The sequence below is a fragment of the Varanus komodoensis genome, unplaced genomic scaffold (genome assembly GCF_004798865.1).
Source record: "Varanus komodoensis strain SLA01 unplaced genomic scaffold, ASM479886v1 scaffold9, whole genome shotgun sequence".
Lineage (NCBI taxonomy): Eukaryota > Metazoa > Chordata > Lepidosauria > Squamata > Varanidae > Varanus > Varanus komodoensis.
Window position 1 is genome coordinate 30862821 of NW_025336598.1, and position 24567 is coordinate 30887387.

Below are 24567 nucleotides of genomic sequence, written 5' to 3' on the forward strand. Positions count from 1 at the left end.
TTAAATCACAGTTATTCAGAATTGAGGCAGAGCTGAAGCTAATCACTCGGGGTCTTTCATCAAAACCTCTTCCCTTTTTGCTGCAATTTCCTTGTGTTTATTAATACGCTTTCCTGACCTTCATATTAAATTTAAATGTCAGTGAGCAAACAACTTTTTAAAATTAAAATCCCAACCAATTTGGAAACTTGAGAGCTTGCTTCCATTTTGGTGAACGGAAAGATGACAAAATATAAAATTAGCTGATTTTAGCTTATTTTAAGACTCGCCCAATTAAGTTGCAGACATACAACTCTGATTCTGCAGCAGAGGCTTATTTTGGAGGTGGTAAAAATAAATAATACTAGTAATAAAAAAGTATATTTATTATAACTGGAAACTCTTCCCACAGGTTCTGTCTGCCAAGCAAAAATGTCCATCTGAGGTAACTATCAACGAACAAGCCTTATTCAACACTGTAAAAAAATACTTACGCAAACGTAATGACCGTGAAGTCAAGCCAGTTCCAGGGATCCCGGAGAAAAGTGAAACCTTCTAAACAGAAGCCCCTTGCAAGAATTTTTATTAGTGATTCAAAGGTATAAATTCCAGTGAATGTGTATCTGAGGAAAATATCAGGGTGAAAGTTAACATAAAACAAACAATAATTATTTCAATACAATATGCACAATTAAAACAACAACAGGATGGGGGAGGGAAGATGCTAGAACATGCTAAAAATGCCTGCTGTGGCTTATTTAACTCATCCCACAGGCTCTTTTAGGGTTGCGGGTGATTTGTTAACCTTATCCCTGACCCAAGTGCTGCCAGGTTCAGCAGCTGTGACAAGCTGTGGTGGCAGCTCTGATATTAAAAATGGCTGCCTGTATGTACCCCGGGGCACCATGGCTTTAATAACTGATAAAGGGAAGACTCCCCTGTTGTGTTCTGGGGGAGAAGGTCTGAGTTCCTTCTACGGATGATAACCCAGAGCCACAAAAAGCAGATATGAGTCAGCATTGATCTACAGATTATTACACCCAGGCTCATTATGCCCAGCCCCCTCCCCCACACACAAAGCTAGAAGGGACCCAAATCAAACAGAAAGGGAGAAGCGGCTAGTTAGCTTTCTTCGTTTGTCTCCTCAATGGATAATTGTCCTTAGCATGCCTACCACACAAACACACACATCCCTAGAAAAATTAACAGAGAAATGGAGTGAACCAATGTGCAAGGTTGGATGGCCAGCTGCAAGGATTGATATTCCAAAGCAACAGGAACAAACTTTGAATGCAGAATACACTGGAGGATACAGAACAGAATTTAGAAACTGTCCACAGGGTCCAAGTGCAACAGCATGTTTTAGGCATAACCTAATACCAGTTTTGAAATTTAGGTCCCATTATGCCCAGCTATTGCACCCAGTACTCAAGAATGTTGGGAACTGACAGTCCCAAAGCTTCCAGAAGGACCTCGCTGAGGAAGTTTAGCACAAAACAAATATTTTACATGTACGCTCATCTTCATATTCCAAGCACATTATCATCCCGGTTTATAAAATGTAAGAACTCATGTCAGAGATTGCTTTCCATCAGAACATGTCACTTGCATGGCCACATGTAGAGACAAACATGACATATTCATTAACACACTGAAAGGTAATTAAAATTGACTTACTCTACATTCTTTGTCCATTCCGGAGGGTTACTCATGGTCATAAATACACAGTTGGTTAAAATAGTGCACATAATAAGCATGCTGAATAAAGTATGCTAAGGTTAAGGAATATATATTTGAAAACAGAGTCTAAGAAGAACTGTCACATCAACAAACCCTTCTGGCTTACTTCTAGTAAGTTTAAACTTCGCTCTATTTCCAAGATATTCAGAGAACCTTTCAAACCTATATGTCAGTCTAAAATTAAAAAGAACAGGTGGGCATTCAAATAAACTGAAATATTTTTAAATGTCATTTTTAAAATGCAGAATGCCATTTTCCTTTTGAAAAGAGTAAAAAGTCAGATATGGATTTTCCATATAATGGATACAAATGCAAGTTAACAAGAACATGAACAGTAATGTCCAGTTTCAACCACTCATATGCTTTGCAAACTAACTGGCAACTGGAACTTCAAAAGGATGCTTAAGGATGATACTACACAATAAGTGGAAAATGTAGTGGTTAGCCACAGACCCGTTGGGGTAAATCAACACTTTGGTAACTACCATTTACAAAAACATATTATTATTTACAAATAATAATCTTGAATACATAATGCCAACTGGAAATTAGGTTCCAGTGCAGATTGAAATTTTGTCTTGTTTGCACTGGCTGAGGGGTGGGAACTTTTGAAAGTAAGAGGCTTTTTGCAAAAATTATGAGGGGCCAAAGCTCAGAGGCAGAGCACAGGAAAATTGTCCCCAGGTCAGTCCCTGGCATCTCCAGGTAAGGCTGAGAAAGACTTATATCTGAAACCCAGGTGATCCCATACCAAGGTGGTGTTGTGGACAGTACTGAATTGGACCACAAAGGACACACAGTCCAATGAATATTTATTTAGACAGGAAAGAAGTCCTGCAATTCCCAGCATGCCTCAGTCAGGTTGCCTGGGGCATGCTGGGAGTTACAGGATTTTTTCCTGTCCAAACATGTATAGAATTGACCCCTAAAGGTTTGGCTAGGTGCAAAGCCACTTTCTATGAACTTATCTTTTGTCATCATTTCTTTAGAATCAGTGGTGAGGAACATCTTTCATCCCAAGAAATGAATTCTGTTTTGGACAAGTTCTTGGGAACTATCTTTCAGCATTGGGTTTCACTTTCATTGAAAGTGAAAGGTGGGGGGGCCAAAAACTGGAACATGTTGGCCTATTTTAAGTGTGAAGCTCTTACTGGAATTACCTGGGACTTTGGAGAGTTTTTTTAAGTGGGAAAAAAGCACAAAAGGCAGGAGGCCACCCAACAGTGGGTGGCTGAGAGAAAGGGGTAGGGCCAGGGGAGGGGGCACGGTTTTCTGGGGAAGACACAGAGAGCCAAAGTGAAACCCAAAGAGGCTGGCCTGGGACCCTAAGCCTGAGGTTGCCACCTGGGTTCCAGACACTCCTCGTTTTTCTACATAAGGCATTTATTTTGCACCCATGTTCACTCAGAGTAATTTACAATCACTTTTCATTATGTCATTCTCATCCAGAGTTTCTCCTGTGCTTTGCAAACTTTTCTGCAGCTTTTTTTTTAACACAAAGAACAGTCCGATATTACCTATAGAGTACACTTTGAAAAGCTGTGCAATTCCTCTCCATCTTATGATTGTGCTATGGAATATGTAGAAAGGCAGAAAAAGAAAACTCTTCCTCCCTAAGGAAAAAACCCAACTGTTAAGGAGCTCATCTTAATACTGCAAAGCATCTAGAAGCAGCCCCCTTGGTAAGTGGCAGATTGAAAGCCTCACATGGAGAAGACCTGAGCTAAGAACTCTTGCCACTTTGGAGAGACAGAACTAAACATCTGAGTGGTTTTGACACTATTGCTTGCAAATCATCAATGGAGGCTGAAATTAGTTGCAGTATATGGGAAATCTGCATTCCTTCCAGGGAGGGGAAACTTGCTCATGTGGATCATGGGAACAAGACTAAATAAGTCCCCAACCTGAAAATGATTCTGGCTTTATATCACTAATGAGAATGCTTGTTCCACTCCCTATCATAATCATTTTCCCCCTTTCCATCATTCAAGAAGTACAAAACTTAAAGGCACACCTACACAAAACTTGCTTTGCAAGCAGTGGAAATGATTGGCATTCAATGGCCACAGGATGGCACCAGAAACTAAGAGTTGTTTACAACTACTTCACCTGAAGGGCCCTGAATCTTTCATTTGTATCACACCCTTCCTGCAGGAAGCTCAGAGGAGTGCAGAGGTGACTCCCAGGGCAGATCCAGGCCCTGTTTAGCATTGGAGATAAAAATACAGCACGCCACTTCGATTTTGGCCAGTGCTTTCAGTGTGATGATTCTTGAGAAGAAAGGTATCATTGGTACTTGTGCCTGGGAACATGGATTAAAATAGCCAGGTTTCTTCTGGTTATTTATTGGGAAGGAATGATTGGAACAGGCACAACATCTCCACTCCCTCCAGTAAGAGAATCCTGGCATCTACCCCTTGTTCCAGTTGCCACAAGAAGTTAGCAGCATTGCTCCTCAAGCAATACCTTGAATTCGATCAGCATAGAGTGGAATGAAGCTGCAGAGTCCAAGAGGAAATATATGTAAGGCTCTTTCCTGGGTGTATCTAGACAGAAAAAAAGCATGCTAAAACTCTCAGCATGCTGGGAGTGCTAGGAGTTTTTCTGACTAGACCTGGATAGATCTACACTTTTAAAAGTAGCTTTGAAAATGAAACCTGTGTCAAATTGGCTGCAAGCCTATTTGTACACACTTTACCTAGGAGTAAGTCCCACTGAACTTCTGGGATAAGGGAAAAACAGAAATTATATTCTTGACATTGTATATGCAAGTTGAACAAGCAGGCCTATATTTCCTGTCAAGCATATTTGTTACCCTCTAACATTTTGGCTTACCCTGTTGCATGATGCCTTTAACAAAGGAAAATCTGATTATGAAAACCTTCTGTTTATCACTATTTACCTCAGACTTTCTCCCAACAGTGGCATTTTAACCTCAGCAACATACGTCACCATGTAACCTGCAATATTCACCATACTTAGAGAAACCGAGCTGAGTGGAAATCTAAATTTGTTCTACCTACATCCAGACATTTAGCCTCTGCACTACAGTAACTCTACATTTTCATAACCAAGAAGCTGGGTTGCAAGCTTTTTTCATATTTTTCCAAGAGTATCAATTAAAATGTTATCACTGGAGATCCAGAGGAAAGTTCCTAAATCACGTCAGCTTTTTAGTCTGGTAATTTCTAACATGAAAAATCTGCACATATACGAAGAAAAACTGTGTCGATATGCAGAGTGCTTGTATCGTGTGTGTACATGCACTCACACACACACACACAGATACACTGATGCAAGGAACGTGAGCAACATTTTTCCAGAAGGCCGTCAGAAGTGACAGTCCTGAGCCTCAACGCAAGTCTTTGAGGACTGCCCTTTATCAATGACCACACACAAAGCTGCTGGCTACCAAGCACTTGTGTTCTACAACCTTCCTCTCCCCAGAGGCTGAGGAGGAGTAGATCCAGGTAGAGGCCTCCTCTGTGACACAACAGAGCTGAATTTCTCTGCCTAACAGTTGTGTTATGTCTGGACCACCAAGGTTTCACGTGTGCAGTGTCGCTGTTTCAGTGTAATTCCTCTGAGAGGAATTATATATGCAAAACCCTTAACACACTGTGGCACCTCTGCACACTGCAGAAGATTGTGGTGCCTGTTTCATGGGGCACCCTCCATTTATGTGGGCACCGATAGGCCTCACCACTGTTCCCCATGAATTGAGAATGAGGCACACAGAGCACCCATTTCTCCTGCAGCTGCAGACTGCATGGAAGAGCTGTTAATTGCTGTTTCTACTCTTGGTTTTGTAAAAGTCAGAACTGCACAAAAAGCTTTCCTTCCCTGCTTTTCTGCTACATAAACTCTAGGGGGAGCTGTGCTAGGTTGGAAAAGCTCACATACTCCAGGAGAAACAGCCCCTGTTCTATAATAACACCCCATTTTCCTGTCCTAAAACAACTGGGAAAATTGCTGTGAAAAAACAGCAAGAAAACTGGAGGATCATGTCATCCTCTCAACAGCCTGTAAACAACTAAGGGTAAGGAATCATAAATGCACAATAAATGCCTCATGTAGGAAAGCTTAGGGTGGCCAGCCGCAAAGCAGTCCTTGGGGCCCATGCAAATAATCAAATTATTGAAAGTGTTATTTCACTCACAATGCACCAACCACTGGAAAAGGATATGAATGTACCAAAATTTTAATAGCTATTTTTCTAACAGGGTTGAAAGGAGTTAACAAATACACAGCAGAAGTGGCACTGAATCGGAAGATTGCCTTCCCTTTATTCAATACTATAAATGTCTGGAAAAGAAAGGAAGACAGAATGGAGAAAATGTGGGATTTAGGGCATGCAAGGCTGACTTCAATACCACTTGAGCTCTACCACTTATACAAATAAGAAGACCCAATTGGAGAACAAAGCACACACATGAATATGAACACATGATTCTTTTTAGTCCACTTTACTCAGTACTGTGGTTTCCAGAGAGCTATTTGAACAGCTCTGTGCTGGTTGGGGCTCATTCTCAAGACTTCCTCTTATGCATACAACCAACTTGGCACTTTATACTTTTGCACAGAGCTCTTCCCACTTGTTAGCAAACAGGAGACTCTGGCTGGCAGCCAAATTACCTGCCTCTTACTCTGGCCCTGGGAGCAGAGATGGTCAGGAAGAGGAAGGGCAATTGATACAACTGGCTGGGTGTGAACCCACAATTTTTACCACCCAAAACATCTTGGAAATCACAGAAGAGCTGTTCATGGGCAGCATCTATTCACACAATAGATGTTTCTTATTCACCTTCCCTTCTTCCCCAGCTGTTCATGGGCACATCTTAACTCACTGACATACAGACTACATACATTTGCAAGGAAGTATTCACACCCAATTTTGCAAAGTGTCCTCTGAATTCAAAAGACCAATGATCACCCTGGGCTGCCTTTGGTATACTCCACACCAAATGGAGCAGGTTGTCTAAGCAACCTCCCTTTTCTAGAGGGCTACATTAAGCACGAGACAAACTGCACTCTTGCAGTACAAGAGAAATGCTCTGGGAAACTTGCATCATGAACTGTTCTCTGGTCCCAGTTCTGAGCACCTGTAAAACTCCTCAGAGCTCAGAATACGGCTTCTCTTTCACCACCACATGACAAGGAGAGCTGTGGTTGTGTTCCTTATTAAGATGAAATTTAAAAGGGTAAGTTGCCTATACAGAAGAGAGAACAGAATGAAGGTTAGACCTGTTATTTAATGCAGGTGTAGGCAGAAGGCTGATTTCCAGATGGTTTCACTTTGACTCCCAGAAGCCCCTATCCACTGAACAATGGTCAAGAATTCTGGGAGTGGAAGTCCAAAATATCTGGAAATTTATTTTCTGCTCTACTGTGTAGAATTATGTGTTGGCTGATCCAGGGCTTTAGCCCAGTGATGGGGCACCTGCTTTGCCTGCAAAATAATGAAGCAATCCTACATGGAACTCTTGGCATCTCCAGACAGGGCTGGGAAAGGCCCTCATCTGAAACCTTACTGAGTCATCGCCAATCGGTGTGGACCGTCCTAAGCCGGATGGATCCGTCATCTGACTTAGTAAAGCAGCTTCCTCCATTCCTGACTTCAAGGGTTGATGACTGATAGCAGGCTGCCAAGTGGTGTGGCAAAATTCCCCACATCTCAACCCTTGAGCTGAGGTGGATACAGCACAACCATTGCAAGTAAGTCGCATCCAGCTACCTAAGCAGTTGTTTCTCTTAATTTCCCTGACAACTTGTGAGGAGAATTCTGTGGTTTTCCTATTTCTCCAGATATGTGATCAAGGGTGGAAGCGGTTATAGACTATAAATACAGGAAGGCCTCAGCAATTATAGGCAGCCTATAAATAAGTGTACAAATAAATATTTAGATTCTCCTCACTGCCTGACCAAGACAGTGCAGAGCATTGGCCTACCAAGAGGCTCCATATAAGAGCTGGCCTTGGGTATCCAACTGGGCCTGTCTGTGTGGCTGCCTGCATGACATCTGTCCTGCCATAACCACATGAGGCAGCTAAGGGTTCAGTATGCTTAGCAGTGCAACCCTATGCAGGTTTACTTAGAAGTAACTCCCACTGCATTTTTCTCGAGTTGCATTTAGTGGCATTTACTAGTGAATGAGTTTGCAATTGCTGCCTACATCCTATCGCAGAGTCATATTTGATTCATTAGGGTGCAATTGTTTCACTGACTTCTCTCAAGCTGCATATAAAACTTTAAATCTTCCTTAGAATTAGTCATGGAATTAGTCTGTATTTTGAACAGGAAAGGGAAGGAAGGCATAGTCTGTCATGTTTTAAAAGCTATCTCCTTCCAATTTATTACATGCAAATATGAATAGTTAGGTCTCATTTATTATAACTATGCAAGTTCAAGGTATGTCACAAACTCAAGCCAGGAGGATGTCTTTTTTTTTTAGTATCACTTGCGTTAAGAAGCACTTACATATTTGTCTTTCACCCACAAGAAAGTAGATCCTTGAATAACTATAATAGCTGTTTTCCTTTATGCCTGCCAAAATTGCAAGTTATGTTCCTTTGCCAGGCTTTGGCAGTTGCTAATACATTTGTTCCTCCTGTTTCAGTCATTTTTATGAATTGCTTATGCTCTCTCAACATTTACCCATTCATAGCTATTATAATTTTTATTTTATTCACAATCCGCTCATAGAAATTGCATTTTTGAAAACATTGCCTTCTTGTTTAGAAAGCAGGAAAGAAGAACCTCTGAGATAAATCTTTTTGTCAAATTTGTAGTCTAGAATCTTGCCTTTGTATTACAGAGAGCTGTCGACATCTGGGCCTCATTCTGAGGTCTGGGATGAGGTGTGTATTTGGAAGACAAGCACGACTCCCTTTGCTCAGGGAGAGAGGCGAAAGGAGTGCCCTTTTCTCTGTTCTGGATGCTCGCCGGCTGCACCACAGACCAAGAAGCACTGTCCTTCCCCCTGAGTAGGCCGGTGAGCTGGCTTTGTTCTGATTTAATGAAAACAGGGGAGCCGTGGTGAAGGAAAGAGGTCCACCCTGCCCATAGGGGCAGCGAACACAATAGCTGATTGTCCCATTCTCCAGGCTTAGAGCGGTTTTCCTCAGCATCACACCCACAAGGTGTATGAACTACAGCTCCCATCATCCCCAATCACCATCGGAGGCTGCCTTGGAAGCAGAGGTAACTGCCTGTACTGCACCAAGTATGTTCTATTCTGTTTTGCTTTTTAAATCGCAGTCTCAGGATTATGCCCTGTGCATGAAGTTGTGATTATGCTGTTATTCTGAGTGCTGAATGTTTGCACTGGGTTTTCACAGCCTCTTTCCCCGGCCTTGCACTCTGTGACAGTGTGAGGAGTCTGTTCTGCCACCCTCATTCATTTTCTAAGCATCCTTACAGAAAAGTTTACAAGAGAAAGTGGCACCAGCTCCAGGCTACTTTGCGGGGTGGGATGGCCCTGAAGGTGACTTTCGGGGGCCTAGTCCTCAGCAGCTCGGCCTCTTCCTCCTCCTCCTCCTCCTGCCTCTGCCAATATGCTTGCCCTCCTCCTTTGGGGCCTGGGTGCACAGCAGCCCTGAGGGGGCAGTGCAAGGTGAGCAATGAACATCCACTGCTCAGCCTCTTCATGTCTTCTCCAAGAGTCAGGCAGAAATGGGGAGCAGTGGAACTGCAAGGCTCCAGGACTGGCTGTGGGCCTCCTCCTAGCAGCTTCAGCAGGTGTCCAACCATGCTGATTGCAGACAGCAGCCCTGGAAGAAATTGCCTGGATGTGCCAACCCCCTGAAGTTTCAGCTTTCTTCTCCAGTCATCTCTTAGAAAGGAGATTTGTGAACCACAAATTTGGCAGGAAATTGTGGAGAAAGGTGCTGAATACTATGATTGATTTGCAGTGGTGAAGTGGTAAGCATGGAAGTGTAGGCCCTTGTCTTGACTATCCTTATAGACATGTTCCCAAGGATAGGCCAAAACTGTGGGTGGCAGTCTGGATCCACTCAACAAACTAGTACTTCCAGCTTTCATCCCCACCAGGAGCAGGCCTTTTGCAAGACTAAAGGGATCTTATTGCCATAATACTTTGCATTACAACAGGGAAAAGTATATAGACGCTGGGGAAATTCATTCCACCTCCACCTCCCCGGCTACTGTGAGAACTGCAGCTAAGCTCAGGGGGACACGGCAGTCTGAACAGGGTGGCAGATGACATTGGCGACCCTGCTAATAAAGAAATTAAGGCCTGGTACCACATCCCTGCAAGCCCTGGTGCCGCTACACTACTACCAGCTAGTTAATATATGTGGTCTGAGCAATGATTTAAAAGCTAGTTTCAGAAGGGCAACTTTAATAGAAGATAAATGTGATTTCTTTGTATAGTGCAAATTTCCAAATTCACTACTATAAGGGGTAGCAAAAACCAACAGCTTAGACAACTTTAAAAGTAGATCGGGCAGGTTCTAGGAAGATAGTGACAAGAGCTTAGTGCTGGACTTTTCCAGCCTTGCAGTCCCCAGGTATTACTGGACTATAATCCTAACCACCTCTGATCGTTTGTAGAAAGGCACTGTAGTTCCAAAACCTATCTGAGACTCCAGGTTTGGAAAAGGCTGAGTTAGTAGAAACACCATGTACAGAAAGTGTACACTGGAATAATAGATGCTTGGGACAAGTAGCAGGGGGAAAGCCAACAATCCATGCTTTACTTGGGTGCTCTGAAAGTTATCTGTCTAGCCAGAACGTTAGACCAGGTCCAAACCTTCTCTTCTGATTTTTTTCATCATTTTTATCAAAACCTCCAACATAGCATTTATATTTTATGTAAAATGTTAATAAAATGCACTGCATCCTTTGAGGAATCCAGGATAGTATACTATCATTTACCTCTTGATACAATTGATGATAGTAAAAAGAGATAATTGACAACTTTAAAAAAAATCCCTTGCCACTGAAAAGACTGTAACTTAGGAGCCAGGTGGACCTCTCCAGAGAGGACATTCCAGACCTGAAGCTTCACTGCCAAAAAGGCCCTCCCCTCTGCTCTGGCACAGCGTAACACCTCTCATAGAAGAGGCATCTGGAAAAGAGTCTCAGCAGATGACCTTCAGGTTAGAAGAAAATGGTTCTGGAAAAGGTAGCTAGGAACCTCATCTGGGTTTCAACTGCACCTACCCTTTCTTGCCCTTAGTAAAGTAACTGTATTCAGAATGAGTACTGGATGACATACTCTTCAAATTTAAATTAATCTGATTAATCTTCAAAATTAATCATTCACTGAGTTGGACTTATAGATTCATAGAGTAGTGGGACTGGAAGGGGCCAAGGAGGCCATCAGGTCCAACTCTGTGCTAGTACAGGGCACCAAGTCACACCATCCCATTCAGATGACTGTCATCTTGAATGTCTCTAGTGTGGGAAGGGTTCACATCCTCTCTTGGTAACTGGCTCCACTGTCATATTGCTCTGACAATTAGGAAGTTTTTCCTGGTGTCTATCCTGAATCTGATGAGCTGCATTTTGTCATTCTGTGTTCAGGGATGAGTGGGGTCTTTTCCTTCCTCTTTGTGACAGCCTTTGAGGTACCGTATTTTTTGCTCTATAAGACACACTTTTTTCCTCCTCAAAAGTTAAGGGGAAATGTCTGTGCGTCTTATAGAGCGAATATGCGTGTGCAGTAAGTCTGTCAGATGTGCAGCCCATGGGGAAGTGATGGGGAATGTGCCTGTGATTATGTGCCCATTTGATTCAGAATATTTTTTTCCTGTTTTCCTCCACTAAAAACTAGGTGCGTCTTATGGTCAGGCGCGTCTTATAGAGCGAAAAATACGGTACTTGCAGAGTGCTATCATATGTTCTTGTAGTCTTCTCCTCTTGATGGTAAACATGCCCAGCTCTCTCAGCCTCTCATCATAGGATTTGGTTTCCAGACCCTGAGTCAACTTTGTTGCCCTCCTCTGAACCCTTTCTAGTTTTTCTACATTTTTTAAAAACCTGGGTGCCCAGAACTGAACACAGTATTCCAGGTGAGGTCTGACTACTGCAGGGTAAAGGGTAACTAGTACCTCTCTTGCTCTGGAAGTGATGCTTCTATTTATGCATCCCAAAAGAGTGTTTGCCCTTTTTATGGCTGTATCACATTGCTGGCTCTAATTTAACTTATTGCCCCAGGCAACTCCAAGGTCTTTTTCTTTTTCAGTGCTGTGGAGCCAAGTATTCCTCATCTTATATGGATGCCTTTGTCACTCCCTCCCCAATCCCATGTGGAGAACTAGGCATTTGTCTGTGTTGAATTTTATTTGCTTTCCTCCAGTGTTCTAGCTTGTCTAGGTCACTTGGATCTTTCTTTTGTCTTCCAGGGTGTTAGCTATTCTGCACAGTTTTGTGTTATCTACAAATTTAATTATCATCCCCTGGACTTCCTTATTTAGATCATTAATACAGATGTTGAAGAGCACTGGTCCCAGGACAGAGCTCTGTGTCACCCCACTAGTTACCTCTCTCCAGCTTGAGAAGATGCCATTAATGTGGACTCTCTGTGACCAATTTTTAGCCAGTTGTGCATTCACCTAGTAGTTCTGTCAAGCCCACATTTTGCTAGATTGTCAGGATGTTGTGGGGCACTTTGTTGAATACTTTGCTAAAGTCTAGGTAAATTATGTCCATGGCATTGTCTCTGTCCATTTGGGTGGTTACCCAGTCAAAAAATAAAATTAGGTTAGTTTGACATGACTTATTCTTCAAAAATCTGTGTAGTGTCTGTTCATCGCTGCATTTTCTTCAAGGTGCTTACAGACTGATTTTTTTAAAAAATAATTTGTTCTAGTATTTTCCCAGGGACTGATGTTAGACTGACTGGTCTATAGTTCCCTGGTTTGTCTTTTTCCCCTTTCTTGTAGATGGGGACAGCATCACCTCTTCTCCAGTCATCTGGCACTTCCTTTGTTCTCCAAGATTTCTTGAAGATTATAGATAGTGGTTCAGAAAATTCCTTCTCCAGTTCCTTTATGACTATAGGATGGATCTCATCAGAGCTTTGAGATTTGAATGCATTAAGCTCATCAAGGTGCTCCTTGACTATTTGTCTGTTGACCTTATTTATTTATTTGATTTATATGCTGCCCCATTAGCTATAGGCTCTCTGGGTAGCTTACATCATGATAAAATCCATATATACAACATAATAAACAGTACAATGTGCAACACAATAAACTTCACAATTACCATAAGGCCAACAACAGTAAAAATTCATAAATAACTACCAAAATTAAGCAAAACAAAGAAGAATAAAACAAACAAAATAAATATTAAACAAAGGATCCAAAAAACATACATCAATTAAAATATAATTAATATCAATGTCTAGCATTTATATTAAAATTATGAATGCAGCAGCATTTACTAGCATAAAATCTTAAAAACATTACAAATCAACACCTTAGGCTGCCATCCTGTCCTTTTGTCATGTACTCCCTGCTCTGTAAGCAGGGTGTATTTTCTATTGCAGGAGAAGACTGAGCCGAAGTATGAGTTAAGCACCTCTACCTTTTCCTTGTCATCTGGTACCTTTTAGCCATCCCTGTTGAATTGTTAACTCCCCCCCTTTCGTTTGTTTTTCTTTTGGACATAACGGAAGGAGGTTTCCTTGTTGTTTTTAGCAAGTCTCACTAGTCTCAGTACATAACCCACTTTTAGCCATCCTGACTCCATCCCTGCAAGTCTTTGCTGACTGTTTATACTCTTTATTTTGTGGTCCAGCCTCCCTTTCACTTCCTGTACATGCCCTTTTTGCTTTCAAGTTGTCTTTTAACTTTTTGTAGAGCCATGAGGGCTTCCTCTGGTGCCTTTTGCACCTTTTTTTTTGGTTGGAAGTAACTGTTGTTGTGCTTTGAGAATTTCTGTTTTTTTAAGATTTCTCATCTCTCTTAGACTACGTAAGAGAAGGTCATTCAGGGCTGCTCACCCCAGCATACACATTTTTGTAGCTGAAGCTAAAAGGACCTACTATTGAGAACTGGAGGGGAGGTGTTTTGTTTGTTTTGATGAGAGCCAGCAGTGGAAACTGGACACTGGGAATAGCATCATCTATAACAGTTTCACATTGCTTCATTGTAAGTGCTAAAGCTACAAGTCCACAGCAACCCGCTTAGTTGATGATAGATCAGGTTAGAATTCAGGGTTTATGGCAGGGTTGGACAACTTGGGACCCTCCAGACATTTTGGCTCTGCACCTCCCATCAGCCTAATAGTTCATGATGAGGGCTCACGGGAGGAGTAGGCCAAGTTGCCCACTCCTTGTTGACACCTTTGTTACTGAGATTAAGAGGAAAATTGGCCAAAGGACAGTAGCTAAATACGTTTAGGGTATGGTTAGGCAGAAATGGGGATTCCCAGGGGAAGGCTGGAAGTTTTGGGACTTTTTTCTTGTTGAACCACACATAGATTTTTGCTCTTACTCATAAAAACACTGACACTGTAACCTGCAGATTTGCTGCTAGTGCCTAAGTTAATAAAACCTTTGTTCATTAATTTTTCAATCATTTCCCCAGGTTTAAAATAAAAAATGTAAAGCCACACTTACCACAAAACACCAAGCATATAATAATAAACTTGTTTCACATGCTTCCAAATCACCACTGTGTGGAGAGAATACAGTGCTTACAACTCCCATTTCCCCTTTATAGCTACATGTGCAACTGAGGCTGCTCCCAAATCAACACCGTGTAGGGAACAACACAGCATGGGGGGAGCTAATGGAAAGAATAAACGGGGGCCATCGCTACTTATGGGACAGATCAGTGACCGTGCTAGTCGTGTTCCAAAGTACTGGCCAAATTGAACTCCACAGAAAGGCTGTAGGATTTTTCACCTACCAAATTGCAATGGGGCTTTGTTACACTGGTGACAAACACTCACTTTTTTGTTAAGGTAGTATGGGTCCAGGTCCTCCAAGGGCTCGGACACCATTCCCGGAGGTATGTCTCCATATATAAAGGGCAGTGATTTGCCGGCCTCCAAGTCACTATTGGGTTTGGGTCCATTTTCATCGTCATCAATGTCTTTACGTTCTTGTTTGGACTTAGTTGCTTTTTCCTCGGCGATGCGTTGCTCAATAGCTGCCAAGGATTCTTTCGTGAAAAAGCGGAAGCTGTCAGGTCCTGGGGGTACCAGCACCGATTGTGCCATCTTTTCATCCTGCACCTCTTAATTACAGTTGTGCCCCATGCATAAAAAAGTGCTGGGATACAGAAAAGACAAAAGAGATGATTAGCGCCATGCTATGTATAACCAAAGAAACTGCAGTGTTTGCAAAGAACGCTTATTGACTGTGCCACAAATAGGAAGGGCTTTATTTAATGTCATGTGTTAATGCATTTCCCTTACAGCCATTTCCCTCTCCTTCTCAACATTTACAGCCTCTTTTTCTTTACTTTTTAAGTATCTAAGAGGGCAGAAAAGGTTTTTGCTTTCTTAAAAGTCAGTCCCTTCCAGAACCTGTCCCCCCGTTAAGTTTTAGTGGAATCTGGCATTAGCAATAATATAAAGAATGTTATACAATGAGCAGGGAGGTCTTCCTGTTATTTATAATGGGTGCAGCCTTCATATTTGGATGGAAAAACATCTGTACAGCTCCTGGCGCACTCCAGCCAACAATGCTGGGAGCTGTATGACTTTTCCCACTAAAATCTCTATAGGATTACATTCTTATTTATTGTGTGCCTGGTGCCTTATGAATGGGTATGCAACCTGTAGCAGTCCATATATGAAGGATTATGAGAGATGTAGGCCAAAATATCTGTAAGCTCATACATTAAAAATACTACACACAAATGCCAGGTTGCTGGCCCAAGAAGCTTACAGCCTAGATGTAATCAGTGAAAGGTAGAACAACTTAGAGAACAAAAAGAAGTTATAAATGCCATTGTAAATGGAGCTAGATGGTGCTATAGCTCTGGGGTGTCTCTAGATACTGCTAGCTGAACCATTGCCTCAGAGGGTTTCCTGGCTGGATTCACCATTGTCAGCATCATCACAGACATTGTGCCTTATTCTTCCTTTATTCCATTGTGCAATTTTATACCAAGTGACTTGCTTTGGTGTGAACTGCCTTCCCTTCCAATCCTGGCCTGTTTAGTAGAGCAAGGGTACGCTAGGGCTAAAGTATTAAAAAGCATTGCAAATACTAAAGGTCTGAATCTTAGAATTAGCAAACAATAAAGAGACCTTTTGAGCATGTGCAGATAATTGCACCAGCCCCAACAGATTCACCATCACAGGATATGACTTCCAAGTCACTGCACTTACAACAAAAACTCTCCCTGGAATGGAAACTGTATTACAAATCCACAGCATAAACAAGTCTCCGAGTTGTTCTTACCCAGAATGAAAATTAACCAGTTTTTGGCCAGTGTAAGAAACCACCTATCACAAGGCCAAATGACACGAAAAGGTTTGCTCCCCTGTCATGAAGAGAGCAAGCATAAGCACCCCAGGGACAACAGAAGGACTTCCCAATATGTGCAAATCTTAAGTTACTCCTTATTCAGTAAAACTCTTGTTCCATGCCTACTAGACACCACAACAACTCTTTAATAAGGGTTTGTCTAGGTCAACTAATTGCTAAAGGTGTAACACAGCTAATGCTTCTTTTAACCATATGTTTTGCCAATGTCCACCAGTTGCCTCATTTTGGGAGGAGGCTATTGTATGGATAAACTTCATATTGGAGCACTCATTTATTATTTAACAATGTACATGTCCTCTTAAATTATCTGTCTGCTTCCTGAAATTTAATGCATGATCAACACAAATGGATTTTATACACAATTTTGACAGCTAAAAGACTGACAATGCCAGAAAATAAAATAAAAATTATTTGATTTATATCCTTTATTTTAAAAAAAACCTCAAACCAGCTTACATAATCTCTTCCTCCTGCTCTCAGTCTTATTCCCACCACAACAACCGGGCAAGGTAGGCTGGGCTGAGAGTTTGTGACTGGCCCAAAGTCATCTAGTTGGGTCCATGGCTGAGCAGGGACTAGAACCCAGATCTCCTGAGTCCCAGCCTTGCACACTTAACCACTACACTAAAAGTTTGTGCTTTGTAATGCAATGGACCAAGACCTAACAGCACTTTTAATACCAACTTGCAAATGGAAATTTAGAGTCCCTTGCAGAAGTATTCACCCCCTCCCTTTAACTTTTCTACATTCTGTTTTGTCACATCTGAGAAATGAAATGGCTTAAATCTTCATTGTTACCACCCAATGTATACCAGATACACAAACCTGTGAAGGCACAAGGTATTTTTTACTGTGGCACAAACATAAACAAACTGGCATTTGTTGGCAGCATAAATATTCCCCCCACCCCAGGTCAGTACTTGGTAGAAGCACCTTTGGCAGCAATTTCAGCTGCAAGTCTTTTTGGGAAAGGCTGTCAGCTTCGTGCATCTGGACCCTGCAGTGTTGGCCCATTCTTCCTGGCAAAAGTGCTCCAGCACCATCAGGTTGCATGGAGACCACCGGTAAATAACAACTTTCAAGTCTTGCCACAGAATCGGATTGAGGCCCGAGCTTTGGTTGGGCCTTTCAAAGACATTCAAGTGTCTTTAAACCACCCCAGTGTCATTTTGGTTGTGTGATTAGCGTTACCATTCTGCTGGAAAGTGAAACTCCCCAATCCGAGGCCCTTGTGGAATGAAATTGCCCAGTGTTTGGCACCATCTTGCCCCGTTGAGTTTCCCAGTCCATGCCAAGCAAAAGCATCCCCACAACATGCCTTGCTATGAGGATGATACTCTCAGAACCATATACACTGTTAGCTTTATGCCACACAGAGCATTTGATAGCAAGGCCAAAAGTCTCATCAGCCAAGGAGACAGTTTCCCACATGTCTACTACATGTCCCACATGCTTTTTTGCAAATGAGCTTTGAAATGAGTTTGTTTCAGCAATGGCTTTCTTTTCAACTGGCTTCCACAAAGCCCAGTTTGGAGAATGTCCAGGTGACAGTTATCCTATAGATTGTTTCTACCATTTCAGCTGTGGCTCTTTCCCCCTCAGCTGGGGGATCTTGAATTTCATAACAATGAATTTAACAGTGTTCCACCAGATGCTCATCAATTGGGGTGTTTTTTTGAACTCTGATTTAGTGCTTTGACAAAACCGTATCTCAGAGTTGTTTTGGTATCTCCTTGGTCTTTGTTGCTTTTTTGATACGTTCATCAACAAACCCTGGGCCCTTCAACAAACAGGTGCATTTAATCTAAGATGATGTGGCACATTCTCCATTCCACTGCTTAGGATATGTGACTCCTAGAGGCATGGAGTTGCAGCAGTTATTTAAGCAGGTTACAGCAAAATTCTTCTGCAAGGCAGTGCATTTCAACTCTCGGTCTGCTTTTATTGATGTATAATTCCCAGAAAGCTATTTTTATATCTACATTTCATAGACATGCATTGTAACTGTTAAGTGCTAGCTGTATAAATATTAATGTGTTTTCTTTCCTTGTCTTGTTTACATCTGGCAATTTTTTTAAAGATTTCAATACACGCCAGTCTATTGTTAATTAATACTTTGGCAGGCCTGGGTTTGCCGATATGCTGAATCAGCTAATTAAAGCGGCATTTTCAAAGAACTGTTCGAGTATTAGCAGAGACTGGGGCTGGGGGAATTGGCTTCCCTGCCTCCCTGCAGCTGCCTCTGCCTCCACAGCTCCGAAGGCCCCGGGAGAGCCTCATTAGCGCGGAGCGCTGGAGGCCATTCCTGCCACCTCGGTGGTTCGGCGGGGCGGGGCGCCTCCTGCCTTCAAGACGAGCATGCGGGACGCCTGGAGCAGGTCACTTTCCCAGAACAGGCGGTCTGGCTTCGGCCCTTGAATTCAGCGGTGTCCTGCCTGAAAACACTGCCTTTTCTAAAAAAGAAACCTTTATCAAATTATACGTTGCGGGGACAAACAAGCCGTATTCTTTCTTAAGCCGTAAGCCTATTCCTTTCGAATGCAGGCATTTTATTATGCCAGAATTGACAACGGATTCTTTTCAGTGCTTATGAATCGACTGCTTTTTTTAATCCACTGCAAAAGACGATTAAAGCTTAAACTCAAAGTGTAATCTCCCTCCCCCATCCCTTAAACAGATAAACACACAATCGGAATAAGGAAGCAGCATTCTCCAGTCATAGTAGCAGCACAAGATTTAACAGCTTGCGTGCCAGATGATGTCTTGGAAGAGTAATAAAGGGAAGAGACGACATACAGTGAATCCACAACCTAAAAGACCCTTCTCCCCCCGCTTCTTTTCCTAAAAGTCACAGGCATGGAAGCTGTCCACCGGCTTCTCGGGTTGCAGCCCGCGGCAGCGGCGCCCTCGCGCATCAATGCACACGCGCGCACAGCCTGCTGCAGGTAGATGTACATCCGGGAGTCGCGCTTAGCTACCGCAGACCAGTCAGTGCACCTGGGGTGCATCAGGCGATCCTGCCACGGATCCTGCCTTCGCGTGCTCGGATTCCTTGTGATAATCCCGTGGGCGCGATCCGACGGCAAGAAGGCGGCTAGGCATGCAAAGGAACTGGCTTTCTGCGCCACCGAGCGGACCCTGATCAATGACTGCTACACACCACATACACAAAAAAGGGAACGCCTTTCGTTGAGGCTGCAGACGATTAGGTTGTGCATTGCGCATATAAGAGCATGCACTTCAGGCAGACTGGACTATGATCCTCACCGCCACCCCCGAGAAGATTACAGCCAAATTGCCATCAGTCCTTTTCCTCGTTTGGAAAGCAGTCGTGGGTTCGTTTATATGTTTCACTGTGTGTGTTTAATTAATTCTCCTTCAACAGACCACACCTAACTTCCTGCTGAAGGATCCTGGTTACTGAAGTAAAAACGAGCATTTCCTGTACAAAGGGTCTACTTGGTATTATGAAAAGTGCCGCAAGGTGGCGCTCGAGGTCCCTGGCGATGGCCCTCTTGTTGGGCGAGATTTTTCTCTGCAGGCTCAAGGACTTGGAGTGTTTTTTGAGCCTGCAGGCTTTGCGGTTTCAAAGGCTGGATTTCAGTGGGAAAGTCCGCCGCTCCTAAACGACACGCCGACTGCTTGACTCGGAGCGAGCTAGGGCTGGGGTAGACCCGCAGGAGGGTGTAAGCGACACTGATTAGCAAGCAGGCAAAGCTTTGAGAGCCTCGGAGCTAGGAGTGGGCGAGGTCTAAAACCAGCCGGGGGAAATTCGGAATATGGAGAGCCCCGTGAAAGGTGCTGGGGGGATTCTCTGCCCCAATTGTGCCATGTGGAGAGAAAGACGTCTGCGGCTTTGTCTTTGATTTTCTCTCGTGGCTCACTCTAAGAACGTGGCGCCCCAATTAAGAAGAAAACCCCAAACCCCCGTCTTTTGCACAACGTGTAATTGAATTTAGGGTAATTGAAGAGAGGACGATAGCCGCTGGCTTTAAAGACTATTGGCCTTATTAAACAAGGCAGTTAGTCGCTGTTAGTAATAATTGGCTAACCTACCTCACAGGCTTGTTGTGAGAATAAAATGGAGAGGAGGCCCATGTAAGCCACCTGGGGTTCTTTGCAAGAGGAAAAAGGGTGGAAGATAAATGTTAATAATCATTAGTCAGGGGTGTACCATTAGTCTACCATTTAAATACACTATATTCATTTAAATAGCATGTGTTTCGAGCCTAGTAGTTGCAAAGAGTGGGTTATATCCAGTGTTATGGTGACTCAAGTCCATTGAATTCAATGGGTCTATTCTAAGTGGGACTTCACTTGGAAATAAATGAATAGAAGATTTATTGCTGCAATGGTGTGCTGGGAGCACCCAGTTGGCACATGTGGGGCAAACAAGGCCCTGGATTAGAGGCAAGTTTTTGCCTGGTTCAAAGAAGAAGCAGTGTCTGGATCTTCATGGGTTCCAAATTGGAGAAACTTAGCAGTGCAGTTCTGTGGGTGTTAACTTGCAATTAAATCCAGCTGTGTTCAGTGGGGCTTACTCTCAGGGAAGTGCATACACAATTGCATCCTAAGGGTGCAATCCTATGTGTGTTCGGAGAGAAAAACTTCTTACCAGCTGGAGTATGGTAAGAGTTATAGGATTTCTTTTCTGTTTAAACATACATAAGATTGCACTTTCAGTGAAACTAAGCTCATCCTTTTAATTAAAAATGAGAGAGCTGTTTTGAATAAGGCAGCTAAGATATGTAAGCAACAACAACAAAAAGCCCATTCTAGACAAGATGCCATGATGAGGCTCTTTATTTCTTCTTAATCACTTTCTCTGTACCACCCTATTTTCTTTGAGTGCCATAGACATTAGTTGCTGAGACTGTTGCAGTAAGAAAATGCCCCCACTTTCTTAAGGGGGTGTGTGTACTAGAATGTGCAGGCTGAGGGTTTAGGTTGGCCTTCCCCAACCCAGGAAAATATTCTGGAGGACCACTCCCAGAATTCTTGACTATTAGCCATGCTAATTCCAAAACATCTGGAATTCTTCAGGTTGTTGAAGACCCATCTCATTAAAGACAAGAAAAGCTAGGAAATGCATTTCCGCTACTTGTTGGCAAACTTGTGTTCAACAACCTTTAGTGGATATGGTTGTGTGAAACAATCATTTCACTTGGCAGCTGCCAGAGGAAGCAGGGCCTTCTTGCCTCAAACCTCCTCCTCTCACCACCTCTTAATTCCATGTGGCCATTTGTCTAGCAGACTGGGGGGCGAACCACTGAGGGCATGACAGGCTACAGATAACTTGAGCCATGTCTTCTGAAAAGGTTGACATGACACCCACTTTTCAGTTCCCCCTCAGCCATGGAGCTCACTGAGTGACTTTGGGCCAGTCATAGACTCTCGGCCCAACCTATTTCTCAGGGCTGTTGTTGTGAGAAGATTGAGAGGAAGAGGAGGAGTATGTAAGTTGCCTTGAGTTCCTTGGAAGAAGAAAAAGGCAACATATAAATATAATAAACTTCTATCTGCTGCTGAAAAGAACTCTGAGGAAGTTCAGTAGCAGGGAGGTGTACTTTGGGATTCTGTGTTGACTATATGTCTGTAACACCAAGAAGATGGGCAGACTGGATCATCAGAAAGTGCTATTGCCCTGTAGTCCTCACCAGCTTATGTGAAAATTCCTTATTTATGGAAGGCTGAGTGGCTAGGGATGCATATTTGGGAGAGTGGGGGCCTTGCTATGGAATACCCAGGGCAGATTGCTCCTGGGGTGCCATTTCAGCAGGCAAGTCCCTTGCCTGACAGATGATAGGTTTCTTCAGAATTGCCTATTTATGGTTCTAGGGAGGTATGATTGGTGACTACCAACACATGCATATTCAGTGGGGTTTTGTTGTTCTTTTTTGCAATATGATCTTGAAGATTTTTAAAGGAAAGCCTCTCTACGAACCCTTCCCTCCAAAGGAAAACAATTCGCTACTCACAGTGCTGGGATCCAACACCCCTAGTCTTGAGAGACATATACAAAGTGAGTCTTGATGTTAGAGAAGTCTCAGATCACAGAAGTACACTGTATTTTGCATAGTGCAGCCCTTGATTGAGAAGCTTCAGCAACTGCCCATCATGGCAATCCGCCTCTTGATGGGATACTGTTCCACAGATCTATCCCTTCTGGGGACCAGTAAACATGGTGCTCATTTTGACTTGAATGCCTAAATGGTGTGGACTAAACCCTTATATGCCATGCAAGTATCTGAGACCCACCAAGAGAGCAATGCCACCTATGTACAATGTTCAGACCGCATCGTGGACAGAGAAAATAAAGACGTGTATGAAGCTATTGGAATGCTTTCCTTTTGGAGCTTTAGTGATAACCTGTGATTAGACCAGCAGTTTGGACCTCAGGTCAAAGTGAGAAGACATGTGGGCAGCACTAGGATCCAAGAAGCAGAGAGAAGGCCCTCAGCTCAAGAGCAGAGCAGTGCGGCCATGTGGAAGCCCTGGAAAGCCACTGCCAGTTACATCTGGTCAGATGGACTAATGATGTGACTTGGTACAGAGCATTTTCCTATGTTCCTACCAACCTCAACATGCTCCTAAAAACAATATTCTTTGAGATCTAAAATCACTGCAAAACTTGACTTCAACTTTGGGGCTTTATCACTGGTCAAGCCAGGAAGTAGATCTGATGAGAAAGTAACACATGCTCTTTGGCATGCCCATGAAAAGAAAGGCTTTCTTTTTGATTGAACTTCCTGGAGAGGTCTGCCTGGTCCTTGCATTGTACTCTTCCTGGTACAAGGTGAAGGCCTTTTAATTTTCCCAGGAATTTTAGTGTCAGTCTTTTACGTTCTCTACTGTAGTTTAAATCTCTGTACTGCTGCTAGGTCTAACTCTAGGTCTCACCTTCATTTTATATTATTGTCTTAACTACTTACATGTGTATATTGTATTTGATATGGCATCTTATGGTTTATATTGTTGTGAACCACCCAGAGAGCTTCAGCTATCAAACAGGGTGAAAATGTAATAAATGGAAGAACTGCATTCCGTTCAGCTTCTGGTTGGTTAAGGAGTTTAAACTAGCGATCTCGTGTGTGTCTATGGCTGTATGTCCTGTTGCTTTGACAACAAAGCAAGACGGGGGAAAAGGGAGGAGGAGAATAGCGAGAGGAGCAGTGATGGACGCAGAAGGAAATAGAGATCAGAAACCAAACCCTGCAGAAAATATTTTAAAATGGGCTGGTGGAGAGGGTGAGGGGAATGACTGCAGTTCACCATAAACAGGGTTTTCTTGCTGCAGAGAGCTGTGCCTGGTTAAAGAAAGCAGTTTCAGGGCTGCCCAGTCGGCACGATAAAATATGGAGCGGCTTTTTCCCATGGTAGTTAATTTTCAAGGGTTATGTAAGAAAAGCAGAGTGATTATTAATGTATAGACCTGCACATCTATGGGAGTCATAACTGAATCTCTTCATGTGTGTTAATTTCTGCATGGATAATTTCCCTGAGTTCTTGGCAACTGCATTTCCATGCAGGAAAACTCTGTTCCAACACGACAGGGTGACTGGACTGCTTGTGTTCTTAAGCGCAGGGTGGGTCTTGCTTTTAGAGCAGTGGCAAAGACAGTGGTAATTCAAGGCCAAATGGCAATGAGGACACCACAGTGTGAAAGGCCAGAAACATAAGCATTAACATAGCATCCAACAGGATGGTTACATCGTTTGGGTCTGCATGTTCTGCTTTGCATCTGTCCAGTGTTACTGATTCCTTTAACAAGCAAATGCCCTATTACAAGGATGGGGGCTGTGTGACCCTTCAGGACTGCAAGGACTCTAGGATTCGTGAGACAGCAATTCCCACCAGCTGTCATCACTAGGCATACCAGCTGGAGCTGATGGGGGTTGCAATCCAGCCAACCCTGGAAAGCCAATCGTGTTCTATTGTAAAGTAGCCTTTACCGTCCTCTGATCATCAGCCAGCTTCTCCAGACACAACCCAGAATCCACACACTCTGGGTGTGAGTGCAGAAGCCTTTTCCCTTTTACCCCTTCTGGAGCAGCAAAAGGGAAACCTTTCTGGGTTAGTAGAACTTTGCACTCTAGAATAAGCAGTGGGTGTGGATAGGAGCAGTTTGTACATGAAAGAATCCAACTGGTCTTCCAGACATCTGAAGATGACCAAAAGCCATTCCACAGTAGCATTTTTGTGCCCAAAAATCAACCATCAACAGTGCTTTGTGTGGACTCAAAAGCACAGGCTTATTACAACTTTTAAGAGCACCTATGAGACAGAAGATAAATATTCAAGATAAGAGTTCAAGAAAATCTAGAACCATGTGGATGTTAACGAACAGTGGTATCCTGCTTGGTCACTGTTAGGAA

General features: G+C 43.0%; 1 protein-coding gene across 1 annotated transcript in view; it reads right to left on the reverse strand.

The window, feature by feature from the left end:
• The window catches only part of LOC123017159 (sodium channel protein type 2 subunit alpha), a 63235-nt gene extending 48322 nt beyond the window's left edge, over window positions 1-14913 (reverse strand). The window contains exons 1-4 of the mRNA XM_044418311.1: window positions 14644-14913; window positions 5906-6024; window positions 1657-1746; window positions 474-602 (exon numbers count right to left, since the gene is read on the reverse strand). Coding sequence (XP_044274246.1) covers window positions 474-602; window positions 1657-1746; window positions 5906-6024; window positions 14644-14913 — 608 coding nt within the window. The remainder of the gene's footprint in view (window positions 1-473; window positions 603-1656; window positions 1747-5905; window positions 6025-14643) is intronic.
• Window positions 14914-24567: the final 9654 nt, after the last annotated feature.